This window comes from Hibiscus syriacus, unplaced genomic scaffold (assembly GCF_006381635.1).
Source record: "Hibiscus syriacus cultivar Baekdansim isolate YM2019G1 unplaced genomic scaffold, ASM638163v2 tig00111008_pilon, whole genome shotgun sequence".
Lineage (NCBI taxonomy): Eukaryota > Viridiplantae > Streptophyta > Magnoliopsida > Malvales > Malvaceae > Hibiscus > Hibiscus syriacus.
The window spans coordinates 882,785-910,505 of NW_024062951.1; the positions used below are offsets into that span (position 1 = coordinate 882,785).

The window sequence follows — 27,721 nt, forward strand, 5'->3', positions numbered from 1 at the left end:
TACTACTTAAATACTTAACAACATTATGATTGAATATTTTCAAAGAAAATTATGAAATAAGCCCAAAAATTTCTTTCATTTTTGTGAAAAAAACAATTAGTTTCGATTGCAATTTGATTTCTTGATTATGAAATATTTTCTTCAAAATCCTAACGGTGGGATGATGGAAAATGAGGAAACGAGTTGTATATCTTAACTACACACCGATCAAACTATGGACGTTATTGATCAAAGTGCTTTGGAATTTTATGAGTTTTGAGTTTCATATTGGATTTTATGAGTTTTTAAAGTGATTTAGGTAAAATTTAAACTGATAGAGTGGTATGAGATAATGTGTCGAGTTTGTTACTAGTAAGAGAAGATGTTAGAGAAAAGTAATTATAATATTGTAATGACACGATGATGAAAATGTTTTCATCTTGAAGGAAGAAGAGAAAAATAATATGGATGACACATGAATTTTATCTCAAAAGAAAACATATCACCTCAATATATGTTACTACCATGTCACCCTCTCGTTTATTATTTAACAGTCGAATGATTAGAATAAGAGCAAATCAAAAGTTTAGTAAGTAAAATAAAAATTTTACATGCTAGTTATTAAAATAGGAGTACAAAAAATTTTGAGTGGTGAAATTTTTTATCACGTGGTATTTTTAAGATCGTGAATTCTTAGATAAATTTAACAATTCTGTGTGACACTCATAAATTCAGTGACATGTAAAGGTTAAATTCGAAGGTATTACAATATTTTTTAAAAAATTGATGATAAAAAACAAATAAAATTGAAACGATCCTTAAATAGTTTATCCTAAGAAATAATATCTGACCCATCTATTCGAAATGGATTCTGGGTTTCGAATAACTGAGGAACCCATATACCCGATCCCAAACTCGGGTCTCCATTGCTTTGCCTGTTGAACCTGGGCTGGGGAACTGGGAAAAAGCAGCAGCGGTGTCTTTGTGTTCGTCGCAACATAAATCGTGAAGGCGATGAAGAACATTTTCTCGATCCCGATTTTGATAATTTCACTCGCGTTATTGTCATCCGTTGATTGCGCATCAAACGGCGTGGGGGAATGGCAGATCCTCACCAACCTAAACTACTCCTCTCAGATCCGTCGCCACCCTCGCACTCTCCTTTTCGTTACTGTTCCATGTAACCTACAGATTCAATTCAATTCAATCAAATCAAATCAAATTGTTTTCTTGGATTTCAGTTTACGATCACGAATATGAATATTTATATATTAAATTTGTATTCTGTAATCACGTTTTTCTCATTTGTTTTACAGGGTGCGGCGAGTCCCGGTCCCTTATGCGGGAAGTGTCCCGATTAGTTGCCGATAAGTCAACGGAGTTTGACTCCTTGAAATTGATGTTTATTTATAGAAACACGGAGAAAATGTTGGCCGATTCCATTGGTGCTTCGGATGGAATAACGGTGTTTTATTATGATCACTCCGTATCTTATAAGTACCAAGGAAAGCTTCGAGCTCAAAGTATATTGAACTCTATTCATCCTTATATGTCAGCTGCTTCAGCCGAAGAACTTCCTTTAAAGCCCCTTAATTCTCAGGAGGACTTGAGATCATTTCTCGAATCAAATGACAAAGCTTTGATTTTAGCTGAATTTTGCGGTTGGGCTCCCAAGTTAGTGGCTAAGGTCAATAATAATGGAACTGATTTGACGCCTAAGGTTGCTGGTAGTTTCTTTGTACAATTCATTTCCAGATTTAATTTTATTTTATTTAACTAATGAAGAGAACATTTTGGATTGGGGTTAGAGGTACTGTTGCTTTAACCTTTTTTTTTTTTTTGAAATTCAGGAAATGGAAAGTGGGATGCTGAAATGTGGTGTTGAAAATGGGATTGCTGAAATTCCTTGGATTACCGAGTTTAGTATGGTAAATGATAGTGTTTCTTCACGGGAGAGTGAAAATTTGCAATTTGGTCTTGGATTGAGCTGTACCTTAAAAGAGTATAAGCAATTTGATTCATTTTTCTCAAAGTTGATTGATGTTAGAAGAGAGTTCTTAGTTCCTCCCGAAAGGCTTAGATTTGGGTTGATTTCTCAGAGATCATTGATGTCACTGCTTGGTGTTGAAGATTCTGGTACATGGATGGCAGTGATGTACTTCAAAGGATGTCCTGGTTGTTCAAAAGTTATTAAAGATGAGGATGAACTCAAGAATGCCTTAATGACAGACAATTCAGTCATTCGCGAGGTATGAGATTTTCTACATTTCAGTGGCCTCCAAAAGATTGTGGTGAAAGCCTTCTAGGTTTATACCTTCTTCTTTATGGTGTTTTAGGCTTGGTGGGAACAGAATAATCTTAGGTTGATTGTATGACATTGAAATGCATAAAACGAGCACATCAGTATTTGCTTCTTTTTTCTTATCATAGGTTGGACACATGAATAGTAAGCTTCTGCCAGTTCTGTTACACCTTGCTCTACTCCAAAGGCTCTAACTTGAAGTTGCAATTACCCATTTTTCCTATTACTAAAGCATAGTGGATTAACGGAATCTTTCGTACCACCACTGGAATTACTGCTATCTAGTTGTGTCTAAGGCTCCTTAACAATACATTTGTTAACTATGAGCAAGCATAGTATAATTACCATGCATGTAGTACAATTGATTTTCGTGCTCAAGGGTGGCAGTCCAACTGCCATTTTTTTTTGCCTATTTCCTATGAATTAAATCCACATGCAATGTGGTTATTTTTTTTAAATATTGATTTTATTTTCTAATTTTCCTTATAGCTTGTCTTTCCTATACTGATTATATTTCTTTCTATCTGTGCCTCACTCATTTCCCATGCAATGTAGCTACAATTTGATGGCCACGATCTTCCGCTTGCTTTACCTTCAAATAAGCCATCTGTAATCCTTTTTGTTGATAGATCATCTGAGACATCAGAAACTAGAAGAAAAAGTAGGGAAGCTCTTGATGCATTTAGAGAAGTAGCGCTTCACTACCAGATTTCAGATTGGATGAGTTCACAAAATACTCAACATCAAGACAAGTCATCACTTCTAGCTTATAAGGGTACATCAAGACATCCAAGACTACATCTATCTGAAACTGCTCAGAAGATTAAGTCAAAGGATAAGATGTCATTCATGGTTATAAATGAGGGTAAGCATGTCACTCTAGATGATATAGCCTCAGATTTGCAAGGCAAGTCTTTGCAAGAGATCTTAGCTTATCTTCTTGAGAGAAAGAAAGATACGAAATTGAGCTCACTTGCTAAGGAATTAGGCTTTCATCTCTTATCAGATGATCTTGATATTAAAATAGCCCAGGAAGTACCTTCACAAACTGATGGTCAATCTAATGATGCCTCACTGCCACCATCTCAGGAAGCTTCTTTAATTGATATTGTTGATCCACAGAGTCTACCAATGGAAACTGAATCTGCTTTGGTGCGTGAGGAAAAAACACAAACAGTTGGTGTTAAAGTTGGACCTTCTTCTCCATACAAGGAAGACGAGGGAATTTCTTCTGATAAAAGTAAACATTTCATATCTATAGAATCTGACAAACTTATGGAAGGTCTTGAGCTAGATATAGCTGGGGATTTAAAAGCAAAAGAGACAATTTCTTCAGATATAGAGAATTCGGAACAATTACTTGAACCTCAAGTTCAAGAGTTTAAGGGTTCTTTTTTCTTATGTGATGATAACTATCAACTACTTGAATCTTTGACTGGTGGATCAACAATTCCATCATTGGTTTTAGTTGATCCTAGATCTCAGCATCATTATGTCTACTCCGAAGATACAATTTTAAGTCACATGCCAATTTCTAAATTTCTTCATGAATATCTTAACGGAAGTCTTGTTCCATATCAACGCTCTGCGCCTGTTCTTCACAGCCCGAGGGAGTCTACTTCTCCGCCGTTTGTTAATCTAGATTTTCATGAAATGGATTCCATCCCTCAAGTTACGATGCATACTTTGACCAAGCTTGTCTTTGGGTCTAACCAATCTAACTGTGGAAATGCGGCCCATGCTCGCAGTGAGGATATAGTTGTACTTTTTAGTAGTAATTGGTGTGGCTTTTGCCAGAGAATGGAGTTGGTTGTTCGTGAAGTACATCGGTCCCTAAGTGGTTACATGAAAATGTTGAAAAGTGGCTCTTTGAAAGGGCAAGCACCATTTGATGCTGGTAACTACTTTTCACATTTATAATTAATTTGATATTCAATACTTTATTCTTCTTGTCATATTTAGACCTATAGCTATTTGTGTACACCTTATTGAAAGAAAGAAAGAAAGAAAGAAAGAATAAATAAATAAATAAGTAGGCATATTATTTGATAGTTTGAATAAAAATTGTGTGAATTTGTAAATAAGCATGTAAGACTGAGAGCCACATTTGGCTGTCTTTGAACAAGGATATTGATTGATTATCTTGGAATTGTGTTATGTTTTGAGCAGCAGTACAGAGATCCTGTTCAGAAAACCGTATAATAACTAGTTTTATTAGTTTAGTAGGCATGCTTCTCAGGGTTCCTTTTCGGAGCCATTATGAGATAAACACCTAATATGTTGTTTCTCTGTATCTTCAATTTGACAAATAAAAATTGATTAAATCGGCGAATTATTCTATATGCTTTCTGCTAGGAAATGCTGCTTCATGTTTATGAAGTATTTGAGTCATTTTTATTATTATTGTTATCATTATGGAAGAACTTCTTTTCTTGTTTTTTTGGTAGAAAGAATGTTAAAATGGGAAAACATTCCTAAATAATTATGTATTGACTAGTGTTATATTTGTGGCAGACAACTCGATGAATAATACGAAACTTCCATTCATCTATCTGATGGATTGCACAATGAATGACTGCAGTTTAATCCTCGAATCAGTAAACCAGGTTAATTTTACATTCTTTTCTGATTCTTTGTGAAATTCGGTAGTCCTTTTTCCCAATCCTCCTATCCTCTACTATGTTGAGATTGTATGCATCCATTGTTGCAAAAGAAAAAGAATAATTTTTGTTATGTTTATATATTTTTGTTAACCGTCAATAAATCTGGGGTTTTGCAGAGGGAAGTTTATCCTGCTCTGATCTTATTCCCAGCTGAAACTGAAACGGTTATCTCTTACAATGGAGATATATCAGTAGCCAATATAATCAAGTTTATAGCTCGTCATGGAAGTAATTCCCATCATCTCTATAGCGAGAAAGGTAACTTCTGCGTTGATGTGTACATCTCTTAATCTTTGAAGGAAACGGATAGGTTTGATGTTTTCACCTACTTTTAATTGTTCTTCATGCCCACTATACCCTTTTCTCTTATCTTCTTATTTTTCTTGTTTAAACATTTCCTGTTAGTGTAGACTTAATTTCTCTGGTGTACTTGTAATTTCCTTTATTCCAACTCTACACGGTTCAAGTGTCCCCACTATAGTAATTAGTTATTTGGTTCTCTTATATATCTAATAGTGACTTAAATTTTAAATTACTCTCGTTCTACTGTCCATAACTGAAGGTAGTTCCCTCATTTCTAGTTGTTTTTCTTCTATCTTTGTTCTATGTTAGATTTTCTCAGCCTCCTCAACTTGATTGTTCTTTTTCAATTGATAAACTATCATTTTAGCATCTACTATGCTTCCAAAAGGGGAATAATAGCAGTGAAGGCACTGTAAGATCTCTTGTTCAATTTTCTTTCAAAATGACGCTTAGTTTTTGTCCGCAAGAATGAAGAAAGGAGTCTTCTAGCATTTCTATTTTAAGGCTTTTTGTAGGCAAATGCAACTCTGGCGTTGATGGTTGAAAGCATATTCTACTTGTCCATTTAAGCTTTAAATAATTTATGTCGATTTTTTACTTCATAATAATTTAAAGTTCCATTTTAAACCCCTCAGCAATGAATGTGAGTTTGTATTTGCTGTTAGTGCTCATTTATACTTTTTCAGTTCTGTTGAAACCTATATATATACAGATATATATATAGTAAACCCATATAAGTTGGGTCCTAAATCAAAACTTCATCGAAGGAACACTCATGCTCTACAACATTATATTTTGTGCATTGAATAGGTGTCGTTTGGTTTTTTTGATTTTCTGTTTTTTGTTTCATTTTTCTGGTTATGAGAAAACCATATACTTTGTTTTCTCCGGTTTTGGTAGGAATATTATGGACGAGTACCGAAGTGGATGGGAAGAAGCAGGATTCACCTAGGGTTGCAGCTTATGAGGAAGGTCAATCTACCAAGGACAAATTTCATGAAGTTATATTAAAAAACCAGAACCCGAAAAGAGTTGCTAAATACAATGGAGGCAAGTCTAGGTCTTACGTATCAGTTATCTCGAATAAAGCCATAGTTGAGGTGGTTGTTGGTTCGATCCTTACTGCCACTGATAAACTTCTCGAGGTCATCCCATTTGATAATTCAAAGATTATCATTGTGAAGGCAGATGAAGAAGCTGGATTTCAGGGTTTGATATTTAACAAGCAAATCAAATGGGATGCTCTAGATCAACTCGAAGAAGGTTTAGAGTTCCTTAAAGAGGCTCCTATCTCTTTTGGAGGCCCCGTTTTAAGACGTGGGATGCCCTTCGTTGCTTTAACTAGGACAGTTAGCGAAAGAGAAACTCAGTATGTCGAAGTGTCTCCAGGCACCTACTTTCTCGATCAATTTGCTACAGTTGCTAGTATTGAAAAGCTAAAGGCCGGAAATCAATCGATCAATGACTACTGGTTTTTCTTCGGCTACACGGGTTGGGGCCGACACCAACTGTTACAGGAGATTGGGGAAGGTGCTTGGACCGTAAGCAATGATAATAAGAGCTTAGACTGGCCGTTGAATTGAGTATTCCGCATGTCAACGTAGTTGGACAGAGCGGGAAGTCAACAGAGACTTTGGCTTAATGTAACCTGTTTCAGTGAGAAACCTGCCTTCACTAAGCTTTGTAAATCAGATTTTTGTACTAAACTTTCAATTGTAACCAAATTTGATGGAACTGTACTTTGAAATTTTGGATTTCATTTTTCACAGGTTCTCTAAATGATGCAATCTAGTTGCTGGTAATGCTAAAGGGATAAGTTACATTTTAGTCTCTAATTTGGTTCATTTTTCCAATTTAGGACTTTAACTTGTCTATTTTTTCACGTTAATACCTAAATTTGTTTAGATTTCTCACATTAGTACCTTTTCTTGTAATAATGTTACAAAGAAAATAAAAATGTTTAAAGAAAACATAAAAATATAAGAAATTGTAGTAAATTAGAAAAATATATAACAATTAGAGAAATATAAATTTGTAAAAATTATAGAAATAAAAACAATTACCAAAAGAGTGTTGATATGAAGAAGGTAGAGAAATTTAGATAACAATGTCCATAAAAACTAGAGATAAAAATAAAAATTGAATAAATTTAGGGGCTAAAATGTGACTTATCCCATAATATAAAAATAATGGAAAAATATATTAATTTAAGAAAAATTACAATCAAACATGAAATATACATTCGGAAAAGAAAATATGTTCGATCAATTGAGACTTAGATGTATTATTACTACAATTATATTGTTAAAGATAATGCTTAATTTTAAATTAAAAAATCATGAAAATTAATTAGATAGTTCTTAATTTTAAATTAAAACATCATGAAAACTAATTAGATAGTGCTTAATTTTAAATTAAAAATCATGAAATTTAATAAAATTATTTTTCAAAAGTATTTTAGAAATAAAAATAATTTCGAAACCAAAACATACAAAAACAAGTAAAATTTCAAATTCAAAGTGCTTTTTAACTTTTTATAAGATTTTTTCAAAATATGAAATTTATAAAAAAAAATTAAAAATTCAAATGTTTTTAAACAATATTATTTATTTATTTATTCTCTTTTGTATTATCATTTTTCTGTCTTTAAAAGTAATTTAAAATAAACACTATCTATTTGAAAATACTTTTTAACAACAATACTGAATATTTAAATTTTAAAATCAAAATTTATCTAATGAGACAAATTATTATATTTCAATTATTATGTAATGAGTGAGATGAAATATTCGGTTAACAAAATAACGTTCAGCTCATACTGTCATTATTTTTTAACAAAAAATAACAAGTTTAAAATATATAGATAGTGAAGTGACCATTTTGTACTTTTAATAGTCGAAAGACTCAATAAAATAACACCTTATAATTCAGGAATCATTTTATAATTTTTAATAATCAAGGCACTCAGCGAAACAATATCCTATAATCAGGGAACTATTTGCATACTTTACCCTAAATTTTAAATATAGTTTAAATTAATGTATTTAATTTTATAATAATGTTTAAAATAGACATTTTATCTTATATGGACTTTGACAAAAACGCTTTGAAAAAACTACAACAAGAAACAATGTAAGTAGCAATGAGTAAAGCTGGTAATAAGTGAAGGCAAGAAAATAGTTTGCAGTCCAAAATTGAGGGGAAACCAAAAAAGTTTAAAACTCTGGAAGAAGAAAAATATCAACAAAATGATCAAAACTGCTTTGAACAAAATCTTTTCTGCCAAGTATCAGAGCCTCTGTTTTTTCTCTTTCCCAATTTTTGTTGAGAAATAAACTGGCTATCTTATCTGTCAGCTCCATGGAGTTTGAACTTTAAAACTTCATATATGAAGCTTAAGGCGAGATTTTTCACCAAAATTCGTGTTTTGCTCAACCAAAAATGATATTTAAGTATTATTTCTTGCCTGCAAGGTGTATGCCTGAAACAATAGCCACACCAGCGACTGCGATGCCCAGGGATACGAGAATTTTGCAGGTTGAAACTGTCTGTTTCTGTGAAGGAATTGTCATTAGATCATCCATCAAAACAGGCTGCTTCCGGTATTTCTTAATTCCTTGCAAATGGCCTTTACCAACAACCGCGACAACTGAACTATGCTCACTCACAGTTCTTAGTAACATGGATGACATGAACCTGAATGTTTACACAAGATCAAACACACCGAGTAACACAAGTATAAAATATGTGCTTGAAAAAGCATAAAATGAAAAGGCTTAATAGTACTTGACAAGTTATTCAACAATATGAAGCAAGGCTAGGGAAAAAACTACACAAGCAAACTTAAATCATAAATGGTTATATAAAATTTCGAAGGAGAAAGAAAACAATGCAATTTAGATTTGTAATCAAGAAAGTGTCCAAAAGAGTAGCATTGATACCCGAAGTTAACCAAACTCAATGTGTTGGGTATGGGTACGTGTACAAAAGAGGTAAGGTCAATATTCCCTAGTTTATATATATACACATATTTGGAAGGTCATGCCCCTATATCTATGTCTGAATATGTGCTGGACAATGGTGCTTTAGAAAATTAAAGTTCAAGTAACATAATCTAATACAAATAATTTGATAAGCATCTAAGGGAGCAAAAGAATACTGACTGGTCTCGTTCATGTACAAGAGTTTCCATTAGAGTTGGGAATTCCTTGCTCATTTCTTGGATCACAAGAGTAAGCATGTCAACATCATCCATGTCCTTCAACTGAACATATAATACAACTTTTAGCATCATAAGGACTTTAGTTTCCATAACTCCAAGTGCTTTCATATATGAAAATGTAAAGAAAGCAATTTGATTGGTGATGAAATAAGAGAAAAAAAAGGAACTTCACCATTTTGTTAAGTTCGTCAGGGCTTGGCAAGAATACAGCCTGAAATAGTAAGGAATGCAGTAACTTTATCTTATGCCAAAGTGGCATTTTCCCCCAGGTTCTGCACAATGTAACCTGTTTCATCCAATCAAATCTTTGAAAATGCTTGCAGGTCATGATTAAAAATAAATGTACATAAAGAGCTTCCCTAGCATGAAATGTTGAGAAAACAGTAGCAAAGCAACACATGGTACCACCAATACACCATACTTGGAATGTGCGGAAAGACTTAAGCACATTATCATGCAACCAACATTAGGCGTTTAAACTATAAGGGGGTTTGATTCGAGTAATGTAAGATACCTCTAGGAATAGGATTACCAGAATGTAACATTACTTGACATGTCATTGGAAATGTTGGAAATGTCACATCAACTTGTTTGGTTAATTGGTAGGCATGTAATATAAATTTACTCAAATCCAAATTATTTGGTTAACTAATCGAACTATTGACATTTTAAACAATTTGGTCAAGAGTCAATAAAAATTTTCATTGTTAAAACTGAAAACTATTGATTAATCCTTAAATATTAATCAAATTATTTTAGGGAAATTTTGTTTATTCATGAAATAAATAAATAGAGAAGATGAGGATCCAGATACCAAAAAAAATTATTTTAGGATAATATGGTCCAAAATGCTACGAATCGTGCATTAATCAATTAATATGTGGAAATAGCATTCCCATCAATTTTTATGAATAGTTGGCATTGTTGGTAACGTATCATTACCACCTGGGGGGAATACTTGCAAATCAAATGCATGAATAGTTTTCCGGAAAAGATAATCACCCAGTAATGAAGTATTCCTCCACCCAAATGCACCCTAAGGGTTTCCTAAAGCAATTAGGTTGAGAAATGCCAGTCCAACTTCATTTATTGAGAAACATAAATTTAAAATGTGACAACCTTCCCAACAACTCTCCTCTGAACAATAACTAGATTGTTGGACGTAAATTAATGTTTTTCCAACAACTTAAACCATAAAGTTTTCTTTTAGGAAGCGATCCTACTATGTAACCAGTGAAACATCTTACCTGTACAGGACGATCGCCCAGAATCACCTTGCCACCATACTTCATTGCTTCTTCAAATGCCACACGAAATTCAGAACCAGGGAAAACCTCAAGCCTACTAGCAACCTATCGGTATCGGTAATGATTTAGGACACATAAATTGCTTACTCAGCCAGGGAACAACAACAATCCCCAAGGAACATGAACAAAATGTACTAAGAGACAAGTACCTTTGCAAGAAACCAGCTGCAAAGGATACCAAACATGTTATGCTTTTTTTTTCCACATATCTATCATGTCTCCCATGGTTGGTACCTAGTAGTCGATGGATTTAAGTTAGAAGATGAAAATTTAACAGTTTTACAATAAAAAAAAGCCTTCATAACTAAGTTATGCAAGGGTAATTAGAGAATGCACAAGAATATCAAAAGAGTGCACCAAAAACTCTCTTCAATATCCAAATTCAATATACGTAGCCTTACTTTAACCCCCTTTCCTTAAAAGCAAAGAATTTACTAAAGAAAGAACAAACCTTCAAATTTTGCGGAGTAAGCACTACAACTCGACTTGAGCATAACTCCAAGAAAACAACCTGAAGGAAACAAATTTTATTTTAAAAAAATGCATGTGAGTTTCGAAGTCCAAATTAATTACTGAGGCGAGTTTCAAGTCAGCCTACAATATAAACTCAGGCAGCTAACCTGCTAAATGATCCATCCATGAATCAAGAGTTAATTAGTTTCAGAAGGGAAGCACCTGTGGTTTCAAACAACTGATTACAGCTTCAACTTCTCTGCATGATTCCTGCAAAACCACAATGAGTAAATATCAATCTCTTTCTACAATACTTATTGCCCATCCAAGATTATCACATATAACTTTAAGATAATTTACAGATAAGTTTCCTTTAAGCTCAATTAGAAAAAAAAGAACCGCGATTTTTAAATTCTATCCAGAATTTTCTCGTTAAACCAAACAGAAACCATGACCAGCACGTGCCAGAGAGACGTGCGCAGTCCCAACCAAGTACACATCGCAATCGCCGCCATCGGCGGAAGATTCGCACGAGAGAACCATCACGCTCCTCAAAAGCTCCTCCGGGAGCTCCCTGCCCTCGGAGGAACCGGATCGGTCCTGCGTAGAAACATCGTAATCATTGTTTCCGTCATAACCCTCGTTCTGTATCTCTTCTTCGTTGTCTTCTTCTCCTTCCTCCTCTTCCTCCTTTTCAACATTCACGATGCTATCGCTCAATGCGTCCGGAACATTAGGGTTAGTGTTGTCGATGTGCACAAAATCCTCGCTGCTCGGATGATCCGATTCCGTTGGCATCGACTCCATTGCCGACAGTTTGAGATTGCAATTGAGACGGTTGACGACGGTGAGGAGAAAGTGATAAATTGTCGGGGGTTAAGGACTGTGAATTGTTGGAAATAGGAAAAACAGGGAGGGAATTTAGTGAAAGAACCTATACCAGGGTGACTTGGGCGAGATGACTGGGTTGAGTGGGCTAGTCGATAGTATCGTATAAACCGTTCCAATTACGGGATTCGTTGTGTGCGAAAGAGGCGCATGCTTATTGAAGTTTTGTATGTTTCATCTATACCATTTCGTTTATTTGGTAAATTACAAAACGGTCCTTAATGTTTTAATTTTTTCATTATTAAAATTTGAAAAATTAAGTTATTTGTCATTAACGTTTTTTTTTTAGTTTACTGTTCTCTTTTTCAACTGCTTGTAGATGATTGTCTGTCATCTCCATTATGTTCTTCCCTTTGTTATAATGATGCAGTTTCATCCCTCGGTCTTATGACAAAAATAATATGCAAAATAGGGACGAACATCACATTTTATGTTATGAGTGAATTTATAAAATTTTAGAGACGAACATTAACTAGTTGACTTACTAATTGCATAATAAAAGAGCTGTGATATGTGGATATGGATCATCAACGAAATCGAAAACAAAAACCGAAGGGTTATTTTAGTTTTCGTTTTTAGAATATATAAAGACTCAAAGCATATCAATTGATTTATGATGTTTATCCTTTATCGATCATAAAATTATAGATAATTTTTCAAATTTTCTGATCTGAATCAAAGACGAACATATTGAACTTTAAAGAGGAGTAATTGCATACTCATTATTTTAAAAAAATATTAAATTTAGATTAATGTGTATTGAGAGAAGAAGAAAAAAAGAGAATATTTATATATCTATTTTTAAAAAGAAAAAGGAAATTAAAATCTTGGACTCTCCTTTTTAATTCTGATTCAATAATTTGCTTAGTTAATGTGTTCTCCGTCAAAAGATGCAACATATCTTTTCATGCCTACTTTTTTTGTACAAAGCCAAAATTGTACTCGGTGTTTAGAAGTTGATGTGGCATATAACACGTTAAAGATTATTATATTGATAGAATATATTTTCCTATCAGAAAACATTATCCTCAAGATTTCTCTACTCAAGAAAAGTGTCGGTTTTCTTGCGAGTTACAACATTTTTACTTAGATATCCAACCAAATACCAAATTATCTACTCAAGAGAAATGTCGGTTTCCTCTCGTTGATAGATTGATCCGTCTTGTGCTAATTCTCCTGGTTTCAACAGGAACATGCAAGCGTGCATTGGCGGAACTTCATTTGGGGGGGGGGGAAAGTTTAACAATATGTTTTTCAGAAAAAGAAAATTTTATACGGTCCCCTCGATTTAAAAAATTGTATTTATGAAAAATAAAAATTATGTTATCCGTCTTAATAAATTCCTGGTTCTGCTTATGCAAGTTGATTTCCTCAGCTTATTTTAACAGTGTACATTGAGAAGGTGATTGCGAAAAGATTCGATTTAGACTCTTTAATTGATTAGTTCATTAGTATGAAAGTATATACGGTGGAATCTAAATAGATTAGCTTATCTAAATAGATTAGTATGAAAATATATACGGTGGAATCTAAATAGATTAGCTTGATTGACAATTGGATGAGACTTGACTAGAGAATATTATCTCATGTTCGCAGCAAACAAGAGAGAGTTTAGTCTTCCGTTCGAGGGGGCGAAAAAACTTCAACTATCTTTGTCGACCGATATTTCGGTCACATCGTCAATGGCAACGGGGCTTGTTATTCCCCTTTCTACTATGTGCCCTCCACCGGCGCCGTCCATCAGCATCTCTTTCACCAAGTGGAAGCAATAGCTCTTGAAAACAGGGGACCTAACCGAGACCCCAAAATCCAAAAGGAAAAGCAGCTCTAGCTCTAGCCGGTTCATCTATGCATTGCTCAGTGCTCACTCCTCCCTCCCGAGCATAGAAGGCATTGTTATAATGCCTGCATTACCATCAAACCAAAAATATATTACCCTTTACATATCAATCGAACATAGTAATTTGAAACTTAAAGAAACTGCAACCTCTCAATGTAATCAAATGCTGCATCTGTTAGTTGAATAATAAAAATCCACCAGCACCAAGAATTAGGGCACTTACACATCATCATGCATCAAGATTTTACAGTTTACTCTGGAAGCTCCATCAGTCCAAAGAAAACTCACTTGGTGATTAAGCTCCACAGTCCTAAGGTCAATTTAATTACCAGTTCCTCTAACAAGGGAAGGTGATGAAGAGTCCCGAATAGATAATCTTCTCATTTACGTTCTTCTCTCCATATTCTAGTGTTTTCAAGTTTTAAATGCATCTTGTGGTAAAAATTTTCTCATGCCCTTTTGTAGGATTGACGATATATTTCTTCGTTACAGTTTAAACAAGTGAAGGTCTTGGACAAGGAAAAGTGCAGCATCATTGTGGATACCCAACCTAAGTCACTCTACAAGTTTTTGGAAAGCACTAAGCTCAACTCTGGGAATATGGAAATGGAAGACACTGAAAAGCTGTTTGTTGAAACGGTTGGAGTTTTCTTGAGTTTTAGGTCCCACCAGTTTTTTTTTCCATCTGATTCTCGGCATGGTGAGTCATAACTAGAGTCAGATATTCCGATATCATAGTAATTGGGAAACTGTGTCTGCTCGAGTTTGCTTCTTCTCCCCTTCAACTACATACTATTATATTATAATAATGAAATACTTGCTCTTCAAATTTTTTTCTTTCTTCATTTTCTCAACCAATTTGCTTTGATCATGGATCACAAGAAGAAGAAAAGTGACAATTCTTGGTCTCGTGACGACATATGTAAAACGCAGAGATATCAATCTCAAGGAGGCATCTGAGTTATCTATGTCAACTGATACTGATGACGGACTTCTGATGTTTTCTCCTACAGGTCAATTTACCAGTTTCTCTATCAAGGGAAGCTGATGAAGAGTTCCAAATAGATAATCTTCTCATATATGTTCTTTACATATTCTTGTATTTTCATGTTTTAAATGCTTCTTGTGGTAAAATTTTTCTCATGCTCTTTGTAGGATTGAAGATATCATTGTTACATGGACTGGTGTGATGAGCGTGGAGAGTATGTTCCGTTGATCTTTGCTAGCTATATATTTTTTTCTCATTGAAGTTTATGGTTTTCGTAAAAGCAAACGTTGTTAATAACTTTAGCCTAGTGAAGCAGTTCTCCTTCTGAACTGTGTTGGGGATTTAATGTTTTAACTATCCCTTTCTCCATCTTCTTTGCATGTATGGAATAAAGAGAAACTCGTTAGTGTGTGCCGTTAGTTCTTACAATCTTGTACTCCTTGTGTGAAAACGTTGATTAATTAGATGAGGTAGTAGGCATACACTGCACAAGGCTTGAAATTTGACTTACAGCTGAGCTGCACCGATTTTCACATCTCATATTTTACCTATTTCTTCCTCATGGGTCCACAAAGCACCTTTCTTTAACTGGAATATGAGTTTACTGTAGTAAAACATTACATTGAACTGTATCCAATACATATTTTTAAGATGTAACATTCAATCAGCTTAAATATTAGGGTACAACATTTTCCTTATTTTCTGACACTATGAACAATAGATGAGTTAAAAAAAAAGTAAAAAATTCACACAACACTTGGACACACAGTTCAGGTTTATGCCCTACTTTTCTTGTTCCCCCATCAAAGGAGGGAACTTCGGCTGTGCGTCGCCTACAAAATGATTAAAAAACGGCGTGACCTGTTAAACAAGTAAATGATTAAAATTTAGATCGGTTATGTTATATCATTTAATCGAAAATATTATCAAGTACAATAATATATTAGGTAACGCTTATATAATGTAATAGGTAGCGCTTATATTAACCTATTTTCTAACTAAACAGATATATTTAAACCGGTAATATTTCAAATTTACCTATTACATTATAATTATCGGTTTTGATGTTTTTGGGATTAATATAATTTTAAATGTATCGACACTTTATGCGTGCACCTCGTTGTGCTTTTATTTTGGGAAAAAAGTATCGACACATATTTAAAGAGTGTCGATACATAATGTAAACCTATTTGTTAATTAACCAATATATTTTTACCGGTTACATTGTAAATTTACCTGTTACATAATAATTATTGATTTCAATTTTTTTGGATCGATACTTTTCATAAATGCATCGACACTTATGCGTGCATCAGTTTGAGTTCTTCAATTAACAGTTTCAATGACACAAAATCCTGATCAAAAAAATAAAATTAAAATTGACCTAATTTTATCTTATGGAGATGATAAGAGTATATCATAAATTTGCGTTGAGAGATGTTTTTTTCTGGATTTTTGTTATTTGAGAAACTGATAACATTGTGGGTTTCCCAATGTTATTATTTTGTTACTGCAAAGTTTTTATTCTTTTATTACTGAGTTTTGCTTAAAATATCTAACTTTTTTGTATTAAAAATGAAAATTCTGAAATAAAGATGATCACACAAACACACTTTTTTACTACTGGCTTTGTCATTTTGAAACAAATTTTGTCATATTTTTACATGTTATATTGTTATAGATCGATACATTTTTATAAAGTATCGACATTTTATTGGCGCTATAACTTTTTTTTTAAAATTCTAAAAGTGTCGATACTTATAATAAAGTATCGACACTTTCAACATATCAGATAGCTCTTTACCTGTTTTGTCATTTCGAGACCGGTTTTGTTATATTTTTACATGTTATATTGTTATGGATTAATACATTTTTATAAAGTATCAGCTCTTTATTAGCGCTATAACTTATTCTCTTTTAAATTCTAAAAGTATCGATACTTATAATAAAGTATTAACACTATCAACATATCCGGTAGCGTTTTACCTGTTTTGTCATTTATGAACTGGTTTTGTCATTTTTTACCTGTTATATTGTTATGGATCGATACATTTTTATAAAGTATCGACACTTTCAATATATCTGGTAGCGCTTTACTTGTTTTGTCATTTATAGACTTGTTTTGTCATTTTTTTACCTGTTATATTGTTATAGATTAATACATTTTTATAAAGTATCGACACTTTCAATATATCCTGTAGCGCTTTACCTGTTTTGTCATTTATAGACCGGTTTTGTCATTTTTTTACCTGTTATATTATTATGGATCGATACATTTTTATAAAGTATCGACACTTTCAATATATCCGGTAGCGCTTTACCTGTTTTGTCATTTATAGACCGATTTTGTCATTTTTTTACCTGTTATATTATTATGGATCGATACATTTTTATAAAGTATCAACACTTTTAATATATCCGGTAACACTTTACCTGTTTTGTCATTTATAAACCAGTTTTGTCATTTTTTTACCTGTTATATTGTTATGGATCGATACATTTTTATAAAGTATCGACACTTTCAATATATATGGTAGCACTTTACCTGTTTTGTCATTTATAGACCGGTTTTGTCATTTTTTACCTGTTATATTGTTATGGATCAATATAATTTTATAAAGTATCTACACAAACCGACAAGCTAAGTTTGCCGGTTGTCAAATTTTTTAATATTTCTTCATGATTTTCACCTATTACATTATTATTACTCGATATTTCCGGTAACGCTAAACCAAATTTATCAAATATATTTTAATATATCCGATAACATCATATATTAACCGTATATTAGTCCGACTTTTCTCATACAATCCCATCAAAGGAATCCTGGAGACAAGAAAGAAATCTAAAAGCAGATAAAAAAAAGCAAACACTAAAGTAGAGAGCACTGTATTCACAAAAGAAGCTTTTTTTTAGGTTTCTTATAGCATTACCAGCTAATCCCATTTCACAGTACCTGCTTTATAACTTTACTACTCCTTTATATATATTTCCACAACCCTTTCTCCCCATCTTCGAATGCTCCCTAAAGAAACAAAGAAAAAGAAATAAAAATGGTTAAAATGGGAGGTGTTGTTGTTTGTCTTTTGATTGTGGGCATGGATGTTGGAGCAGGGATCCTTGGCATCCAAGCTGAAGTTGCACAAAACAAGGTGCCTTGTGATGCATTTTGATTCCATCTCTATCGATTATTACTTCTTACTTCTGTTGGTTTGTGAATATTTGTTTTTTTAAGGTTAAGCACTTAAGGCTGTGGATATTCGAGTGCAAAGACCCGAGCCGTGATGCATTCAAGCTAGCGTTGGGTGCAGCGGCGTTGCTGACTCTAGCCCATGTGCTTGCCAACCTGCTCGGTGGGTGCATGTGTGTTTGTTCTCAGGAAGAGTTCCACAGATCATCCGCTAATACGCAACTCTCGGTCGCATGTTTCTTCTTCACTTGGTAAGACACCACATTTTCCTTACGTGTTTTTTCTTTGAATGTGGATATTTGATGTATTTGGGGGGTTGAACAGGATCATATTGATGGTGGGATTGGGGACGCTGGTGATAGGGATACTACAAAACGACAAGTCCAAGGCGTCGTGTGGGCTGACGCACCACCATTTCCTGTCCATCGGAGGGATATTGTGTTTTGTTCATGGGCTGTTTTCGGTTGCTTATTACGTTTCTGCTACTGCAGCTAGTGATGAAGGAAAGTAAAAATGGAATGTCATATTGGGTCAACAGTCACTATGAAACTACATGTAAAACATGGGTAAGCTACATGCTTATAATTCAACTATCACTTTTATTTTATTTTAGTTAGTTAATATATATTTTTAAAATTATACTTAACATTATATTTTGATAATGTTGATTTGTCATCATATATCTTCATCTCATCATTAAATTTTAAAAAAAATATTATATCAATAGTTTATTTAATTTTTTAACGGTAATTGATGAAAATAAAACAAAAAAAGAACAATAATTATTATTTTGAAAATAAATAATAATTGAGTGATCAAATTGAAACAAAATGATAGTTGAGTTGAATTATTAAACGTATATTTTACCGTATAAACATTTGTAAAATCTTCTTTTGATGCCATTATTCATCTTGCGGAGCAGCTTTTGTTGACACTTTTTTTTATTTTTATATTCCTCATTTTGATATCGTCCTTAAATTAAGTTTAGTTAATAATTTAAAATTAAAATCCAACCCTTAAAAGAAGAGAAATTCTCCAACTTTAATCATGTTTTCTCAAAAGTTTAAATAAAAAATTATGGTGTTCACCTTATTAAAAAAATCATAAATTCTTAAAGGAAATATAAATGAATCTTATTAAAATATATCAGAATAATTAAAATTTCATAACATCTTATAAAAGTTTAAAACATCTCATTAAAATATGTAAAATTAATTATAAAATTGAAAACAATGTATTTTGATAAGTTTTCTTTTTCAATGTAAAGCATGGTTGGACTAACTCAATATTAATCCGAAACTACAAATTTTAGTTGAAAAATCATTTTATCCCATTTTAAATTTAGTTTATCTTATATAAAAACAAACTGAATAAAACTTACTAAATCCAAATTATTTTGCCATCTTAGATATATGCAATGGGTTGAAACTATGCAAATGGGATAATTTTACTTAACGATAATCTAATTTAAAGCTAATTTAAAATAACTTTTAATTTAAAATGTTATCGTATTTAATTTAAGAAATTATATAATTTATAACATTTTTTGTTGTAACCTAAAATGTTATATATGAGTGAATTTTAGGTTTACAATTGAAGAAGTTATACAATTTATAATAACTTTAATTACAACAAAATATTATACAGAAATTAATATTTTTTGTTTCAATTTAAAATGTTACCATATCTTACTTAAAAAGTTACACTTTGAATACAAAAATTATTACAACTTATTTATATTATTCTTTTAATCTTATATTAATAAGTTGTATTTTATATTCTTTCATATAAGTGATGAATTATTTTTGTGGGCATATAATTGTGGGTTGATATTTGTATATTATAATAGTCTGAATTACTGATTGAATCATACAGGAGAAAGAGAGGGAAAAAATTCGATAGCATAAATCAAGTTATCTTAGTAGTTGTAGGGATGATTATCATTTTTAAAGGTATTAGATTCAAATACTAATTGTCGCAGCCTTCTTTCGGTTGGGCCCCGAACTTGAGCTTCGACTTGAAATGAGTGGGTTGGAGTCGCCACCGATCACTTTAAAAACATTTAAGTAGATCAGACACCATCTTACCTGATCTGCGTTTTACCATAAATGTGTCGAATTCGGGAGTCGGTTACAGTCAAGGAAGGATTAGCACCCTTGAACCGCCCTTTCGGTACCAATTAATTTGTCGGTTGTCTTTAATTGCGAAAAATTGAAATTGAAATTAAAATTTAAAAAAAAATCAATTTGAATTACTTATCTTTGATTAATACAAAATTCTCCTAAAAAGATCAAGAATATTATTAGATTGTAAAATAAAAAAATATTAATATAATAATAATAATAATAATAATAATAACAAAATAAATAAATAAATAAAATAGATAACAAGGATAAATAAAGGTTAGTAAAAAATAAAAAAATAAGTAAATTAAAAATTAAAAAAAAAAGGACCAAAATGAATGATGTTCAAATATGGAAGGATTTCACCAAGATTTAGCACTCTATAACCCCAAATACATGTGGGTGCATAAGCAAATGGGTTTGGCTATTAAAAAGATGGGTCCCTTGTACATAACATATTTTAGTTTCTTATTTACCCTATTCACTTTCACGTTCATGGCAGCCTTCAACTATACTGAATCACTGGAAATGAAAATGAAAATACTGACCCTTTACCTTTGATCACATGAGATTGAACCGTTTGATCGAGCCACAGTCGGAGTATGTTTATCCTCGCATCCTCATCTACTACTTGACCGCTCGAATTGTCATAAAAGGACTGCAATCGTTCGATCTTCCTTGCTCCGATCGTTCGGGTTTGTGAATGGAGCCTCGAATCACCAGTGATCTCTTCCATTTCTTCCCCAGTTAATGAAACCATGCTCCCAAATAGACCACAGATTTTGATGACTTTCTTCCTAGTCATTCCATGCACTTCTTCGCTTAATGGCTTCCATAAACTCGAACCATAGCCTCGGACGTTTCCGGCTTGCGAATAGCAGCCTTCGTCGAACCCATCAGAGATAGCCTCGACACTGATTTGCGGTGCACATATGGAACCGACGGTGTAAAGCGTGGTGGCTAGTGTTGCCTTGACACCTTTAAATGCTAAACGCTTGGTGAATTGAAGAAGAGGGTTGATGTGGCCTTGGCTTGGGTACGACACCACTATCATGTGCCCTTTAAATTGTTTGTTTTCCATATTCTCTGCGCAAAGCAGACACTTCAATTTTGGGGCCCGCTCTCTCCCTTCAACTACTTTTTTTTTTGCTCTTCCCCCTGTGCAGTAGCCAAATCCCCATTTTAAATGAAAAAAATATGGGAAATGCGCACTGCTTTTTCGGCATTTGTTGTACGTGGAAAAGAGCCTTTGGAACGTGGGAAGTTAACCACCAGGTGATGTGGTGTTGTTGGGATAGTTGGGGTTGAATATGGACCTGCAAAAAAATATTAATAATAATAATAAATAAATTATAATAATAAAAATAAAAATATAAAACCCGGTCAAAAACGGGTGTCTACAGTTGCCCCTCTTTGCACATTCTTGTGTTAACAAGAATAGGGCAAAGACAAAAAAAAAGATAACTAGTTTTTGTCCTGTCTTCTCAAATGTGATTGAGCTTCCTGGAATTGGGCCTTTGTCTTCTTCTCGGTTTAAAGATTTCGGCTTGAAAATTCTTCCAGAAAGCAATTTATCGCTGTCATCGAGCTGAATGAAATCGAACTCGTCAGGTCTTTGGTTGGCAGATAGCCCTTCTCGACTTAAGCTATGCTGCAAATGATGTGCCTCAGAGCTGAGCGTAGTCAAACTCGAAGGTCTTTGGTTGGAAAATAGCCCTTCTTGCCTTGAGCTATGTTGCAAATGATGTACCTTGGAGCTGAGCGTAGTCGAACTCAAAGGTCTTTGGTTGGCATATAACCCTTCTCGACTTAAGTTATGCTGCAAATGACGTGCCCTCGAAGCTGAGTGTAATCGAACTCGAGGGTCTTTGGCAGATAGCCCTTCTCGACTTAAGCTATACTGCAAATGATGTGCCTTAGAGCTGAGAGTAGTCGAACTCAAAGGTCTTTTGGTGACAGATAACCCTTCTAGCCTTGAGCTATATTGTAAATGATGTGCCCTCGAAGCTGAGTGTAATCGAACTCGGGGGTCTTTGGCAGATAGCCCTTCTCGACTTAAGCTATGCTGCAAATGATGTGCCTTGGAGCTGAGCGTAGTCAAACTCGAAGGTCTTTTGGTGACAGATAACCCTTCTAGCCTTGAGTTATGCTGTAAATGATGTGCCCTCGAAGCTGAGTGTAATCGAACTCGGGGGTCTTTGGCAGATAGCCTTCTCGAGTTTGATATCATTCGTCGTGAAGTTGAAATCCAAGTAAGTAGCATTGTTCCGAGTCCAATATCCTCCGTCATGAAGTTGAAAGTTGTTTATTGACAACCATCGGTCCCTTCGTCGTGAAGTTGAACTTGCGTTGTCTTGAGTCCAATATTCTTCACTGTGAAGTTGAAATTGACTCTGAAATTGTGAAATTGTTTATTGACAACTAGCGGTCCCTTCGTCGTGAAGTTGAACTTGCGTTGTCTGGAGTCTAATATCCTTCGTTGTGAAGTTGAAATTGGCTCTGAAATTGAGAAGTTGTTTGTTGACAACCAGCGGTCCCTTCGTCGTGAAGTTGAACTTGCGTTGTCTGGAGTCCAATATCCTTCGTTGTGAAGTTGAAATTGGCTCTGAAATTGAGAAGTTGTTTGTTGATAACCAGCAGTCCCTTCGTCGTGAAGTTGAACATGCGTTGTCTGGAGTCCAATATCCTTCGCTGTGAAGTTGAAATTGGCTCTGATATTGGGAAATTGTTATTGACAACCAGCGGTCCTTTCGTCGTAAAGTTGAACTTGCGTTGTCTGGAGTCCAATATCCTTCATTGTGAAGTTGAAATTGGCTCTGAAATTGAGAAGTTGTTTGTTGACAACCAGCGGTCCCTTCGTCGTGAAGTTGAACATGCGTTGTCTGGAGTCCAATATCCTTCGTTGTGAAGTTGAAATTGGCTCTGAAATTGAGAAGTTATTTGTTGACAACCAGCGGTCCCTTCGTCGTGAAGTTGAACATGCGTTGTCTGGAGTCCAATATCCTTCGCTGTGAAGTTGAAATTGGCTCTGAAATTGAGAAGTTATTTATTGACAACCAGCGGTCCCTTCGTCGTGAATTTGAACTTGCGTTGTCTGGAGTCCAATATCATTCGTTGTGAAGTTGAAATTGGCTCTGAAATTGAGAAGTTATTTGTTGACAACCAGCGGTCCCTTCGTCGTGAAGTTGAACTTGCGTTATCTGGAGTCCAATATCCTTCGTTGTGAAGTTGAAATTGGCTCTAGAAGTGGAAAATTGTTTATTGACAACCAACGGTCCCTTCGTCGTGAAGTTGAACTTGCGTTGTCTGGAGTCCAATTTTCTTCGCTGCGAAGTTGAAATAGACTCTGAATGAAATTGGAAAGTTGTTTGTTGACAGACAACTTTTCTTGACTTAAGTTGTGCTGTAAATTTCCTTTAAATGAATGATGGCCCCTTTCGCCAAATTTTGTGAGCCGGATATCTTTCATCGTGGAATTGAAATATGACTTGAAAGTGTTAACTGGAAACATACTGCTCATGGTTGAGTTTGAGTTGAACTGGATTTGATCTGAATTGGTTCTGAGATCTGTAGATATGTCAAGTCGGTTGAGGTGTAACTTCTCACTGCTAAGTTAAACAACCACCATCGTCATTTAAAGGCGCTTGCGAATCGAGTATCCTTCATCCTAAAGGCGAAACTTGATTCTAAAAGCTGCAAAAATCTTGTATGTTAAAATGATGAATGTGATGCACCTAAGTATGTCTATGATGCATGCAACATGAATGAATTATGTTTTATCTCTTGGGCTAGAGTCCCGGGTTTTGCCTGCCAATCTGGTTCATGGAGTTGATCGTGGCCCATTTGCTTCTCGAGCTTTGTCTTTACAGACCTTTCATATCTAAGATTGTCCTGTTTGAAAATGTTTTTCTCCTTTTTTCTTGTTTTAGGAGGGAAAATGATGAAAATTCTATAAAATATTGTTCGTCATTGAATCAAATTGTAAACATGAGTTCAAAGTATATCAAAGGAATCAATAGCTCTTTTTATGATTTCAGAGTTACAGCTCTTTGACAAATGTTCAAAGGGATGAGTTGGCTTTAGGTTGGCCTCCTATTTTCTAAGGTTCTGGCAAAAAGAAAAAAATGTCATTTTTCTTGGTCATTGAACATGTTTTGGCATTTTGATTGGATGCGGACAAAATGACGCAACTAGCAAGATCAATTACTAGACCTTTTATATCGGTTCTCTGAAACCTTTCATTTGTTCAAGCTTTGTAAACTCCTCTAACAAAGGTAGTGCATAAATATCGGTCTAAAAATGAAATTCTTGAGTGCTCGTGTGAAACTGACTATAACAGGTGTTCCTTAACTCCCTTAGTCCATCATTACTGAAAATTTCTTGTTTAGATAAATTTGATTTAATTTGCCGTTATCTGGATAGCCGAATCCATAAAGCCGGGGTGTTTAACCAATTGCTTTAGAGGGACGACTTAATATTATAATCACTTTTATCAGGTTTAACTGAAGGGTTCATCTCATCACAAAGTCTTCGACCTGACAAAAGCAGTGGAGCAAACACCGAATTGCCAAGTGTCCGAGCAATATCATGGTTTGAATGCAATCTATTCATAAAGCCAGGGCTTTCGAGTTTCCTCTATAACCAATTGCCTTAGTGGAATAGCTCAGTTTTACGGATTTAATTTCTTAAGATCGTCAAGAAGAACCTGTTATAGTTTAGGTGTTGTTGAAAGTCAAAAATTTCATCTTTAGAGTTCAATTTTCAAACAATTGACCTAAAAGATTCACCTACTCGACTATTCCATTTGTAAAGATCATTATCATCACTGAACGTCTTAAATAAAAAGCATAGTAATGTCATATGCAAATGATGCCCCACGTTGTCCGCACCTTATGAAAGGAAAAGGTTACATTGGTTAATTGCAAGAGCATGGTACGGTGTTTGAGTGTATATTCTGGGTAAGGTTAAAGTCCTTGTTTCAGATTATGTTACTTGTCAAAGATCTGTAACTTTGAACCATTTACAGAGTTTCTTAATTCAGATGATATTTAAAGAATTGCAAGTTTGCAAATGTGATTCATTGCTCGCCATCATTAAAGCAACATAAATTTATTTAAAAGTCCTTACAAAAACTTGAGAAATGATGAAAAAACAGATTCAAACAGAATGCCTCAAATGATGAAATGATCTTCCTCACTTGGATGCCCCCAAATTGTTGAAGTCGATCCGATTCTTGTTACGTATTTTCTGTATGATTCTCTTGATTGTGGAGTAATTCTCGATAGTGCGCCCTGGGACTCCACTATGATTTTCGCAATGAGTGTTCTCATCATACTACTTGGGGTACGGGGCTTCATGGATTTTTCTGGATATGGTGACACCACGTGTGCGTCAAACAATTGTTGGTAAAGCTCCTTATATGTCATAGGATCAAAATGTTCTCATTTTTTATGAGACATGTGAATGTAATAAAAAAAGGGGAAAAAATAATGCGAATGTAAAGAAAAATAACAAAATGCACAATATGTCGAAATGCATGATGCATGAAATGTTCGAGGCATTGATCCAAAAAAATGTAGATGTTATTATAAATAATCCTTATTGGGACAAAAGTGTTACGTCTTAAGAGACAAAAATATCTTGAAGGCATAGACCCCGAACAACTTCTGATAGGTTGACTAGTCTTCTGCCTTCGTCTGTCACCGGTTGAATACCCTATCAAACCGTTCCGGTTCCTTTAGCTAAAATGTGCAAATAACGAGCTGTTTGCCCCAAAAAAGGTCTCGAAGGACTGCATCTCCGACTTTCACTCTCTGCCGAGCTTGTTTCTAACGAAAGTGCCATTGGAGCCCTCCATCGAGAGAAACTATCTGAAGCTTGCTTCTTGAATTCGTCAGCAATGGCATCCAACTCAGCTAGGGTTTCACCATCTTGTTCTTGTAGTTTTCGAAAGTAGCGACCGGGTCAGTGACTTTTTACTCGTCTTGCACCTGCAACTTTGCCTTTGAGTATTCTTTGACCACGGTTAGACTTCTGAGTTTTTTATCTCTTTGTATTATAACCCCTTTGTCCGTTAATGAAAATTATTTACGTTTAACAAACACATTTTTGGTGGATCAACACCTCGTTTTAATGATGCGAATGATAAAAAAATGCCAAAGAATAAAAATGAAAGGAGGAAAAAAGTAAGTGAGATAATGATGATAATAAAAAAATGATAAAAATGAAAAGTCCTACCCCACATGATATCTACCCCACATGCTTATTATTCCTACCCGGTCATGATCTCTATCCCGCATGTTAATTTCAAACAAATCCTAACCGCATATTTATCTAATTCACATGCTTTGAACAGAAAGTAAAATAGGAAATAAAAGCAGCCCAGGGTTTGGAATGAGGTTTTGGGGTGGGATCTAATTCCCTGCACTCTCCCGGTTTAGGTTCTAAAGAGGTACCCTAGTTATCCTTGCTGGTGCCCCATTGGGCTTACCAGACCCTTAGTCCTAAGCCCATTACAAGCTTATGTGGACTAAGTTAAACTCGAGAGGAAACATTCTCTTATGCCCATACGGAGAATAAATTCACACGAAGGCATAAGGTATATGAATCCCGAAGGTTACTTGCTAGGCCCATACGGTGAATAAATTCACACGAAGGCGTCGCTTTCGCCCCCACTTAAAGGGGTTCGGAGCTCGGGTATAGAGCCAGAGATGGAAACTTTTGAAGATCTGAAATCATTGAAAAAAATGTCAGTACAACTATTTACTTGAAAGATAATCAAAGGTAAATAAATGGAATCGAATAAATAAATTAAAATTTACAATTTACAATTTTCGCACAAAAAGACAACCGAAAATTAATTCTGGCCTGACTCACTTACTTGTCCCCAGCGGAGTCGCCAAGCTGTCGCAACCTTCTTTCGGTTGGAGTCGCCACCGATCACTTTAAAAACATTTAGGTAGATCGGACACCATCTTACCTGATCTGCGTTTTACCAGAAATGTGTCAAATTCGGGAGTCGGTTACAGTCAATGAAGGATTAGCACCCTTGAACCGCCCTTTCGGTACCAATTAATTTGTCGGTTGTCTTTAATTGCGAAAAATTGAAATTAAAATTTTTAAAAAAAATCAATTTGAAATACTTATCTTTGATTAATAAAAAATTCTCCTAAAAAGATCAAGAATATTATTAGATTGTAAAATAAAAAAATATTAATATAATAATAATAATAATAACAAAATAAATAAATAAATAAAATAGATAACAAGGATAAATAAAGGTTAGTAAAAAATAAAAATAAAGTAAATCAAAAATAAAAAAATAAAAATAAAAAGGACCAAAATGAATGATGTTCAAATATGGAAGGATTTCACCAAGATTTAGCACTCTATAACCCCAAATACATGTGGGTGCATAAGCAATTGGGTTTGGCTATTAAAAAGATGGGTCCTTGTACATAACA

At 34.2% G+C, this 27,721-nt stretch overlaps 2 protein-coding genes and 1 pseudogene across 4 annotated transcripts; 2 read left to right on the forward strand and 1 right to left on the reverse strand.

Annotated features, from left to right (window-relative positions):
* Positions 1 to 905: 905 nt before the first annotated feature.
* Positions 906 to 7,013, forward strand: LOC120149810. Of its 3 annotated transcripts, XM_039162518.1 has the most exons (8): positions 906 to 1,159; positions 1,296 to 1,699; positions 1,830 to 2,228; positions 2,837 to 4,178; positions 4,796 to 4,887; positions 5,061 to 5,202; positions 6,148 to 6,839; positions 6,929 to 6,979. In XM_039162518.1, the coding sequence occupies exons 1-7, from the start codon at positions 994 to 996 to the stop codon at positions 6,828 to 6,830; spliced, it is 3,228 nt and encodes a 1,075-aa protein (XP_039018449.1). In that variant the 5' UTR covers positions 906 to 993; the 3' UTR covers positions 6,831 to 6,839; positions 6,929 to 6,979. The 3 variants fall into 3 exon arrangements, with proteins under 3 accessions (XP_039018449.1, XP_039018448.1, XP_039018450.1); XM_039162517.1 differs by having other exon boundaries at positions 6,148 to 7,013; XM_039162519.1 differs by lacking the exon at positions 906 to 1,159 and having other exon boundaries at positions 1,583 to 1,706; positions 6,148 to 7,013.
* Positions 7,014 to 8,512: 1,499 nt separating this feature from the next.
* LOC120149837 lies at positions 8,513 to 12,189 on the reverse strand (annotated as a pseudogene).
* Positions 12,190 to 17,762: 5,573 nt separating this feature from the next.
* On the forward strand, positions 17,763 to 18,678 carry LOC120149838. The gene is made up of 3 exons (XM_039162546.1): positions 17,763 to 18,097; positions 18,181 to 18,386; positions 18,460 to 18,678. The coding sequence occupies exons 1-3, from the start codon at positions 17,999 to 18,001 to the stop codon at positions 18,644 to 18,646; spliced, it is 492 nt and encodes a 163-aa protein (XP_039018477.1). The 5' UTR covers positions 17,763 to 17,998; the 3' UTR covers positions 18,647 to 18,678.
* The last annotated feature ends 9,043 nt before the right edge of the window (positions 18,679 to 27,721 follow it).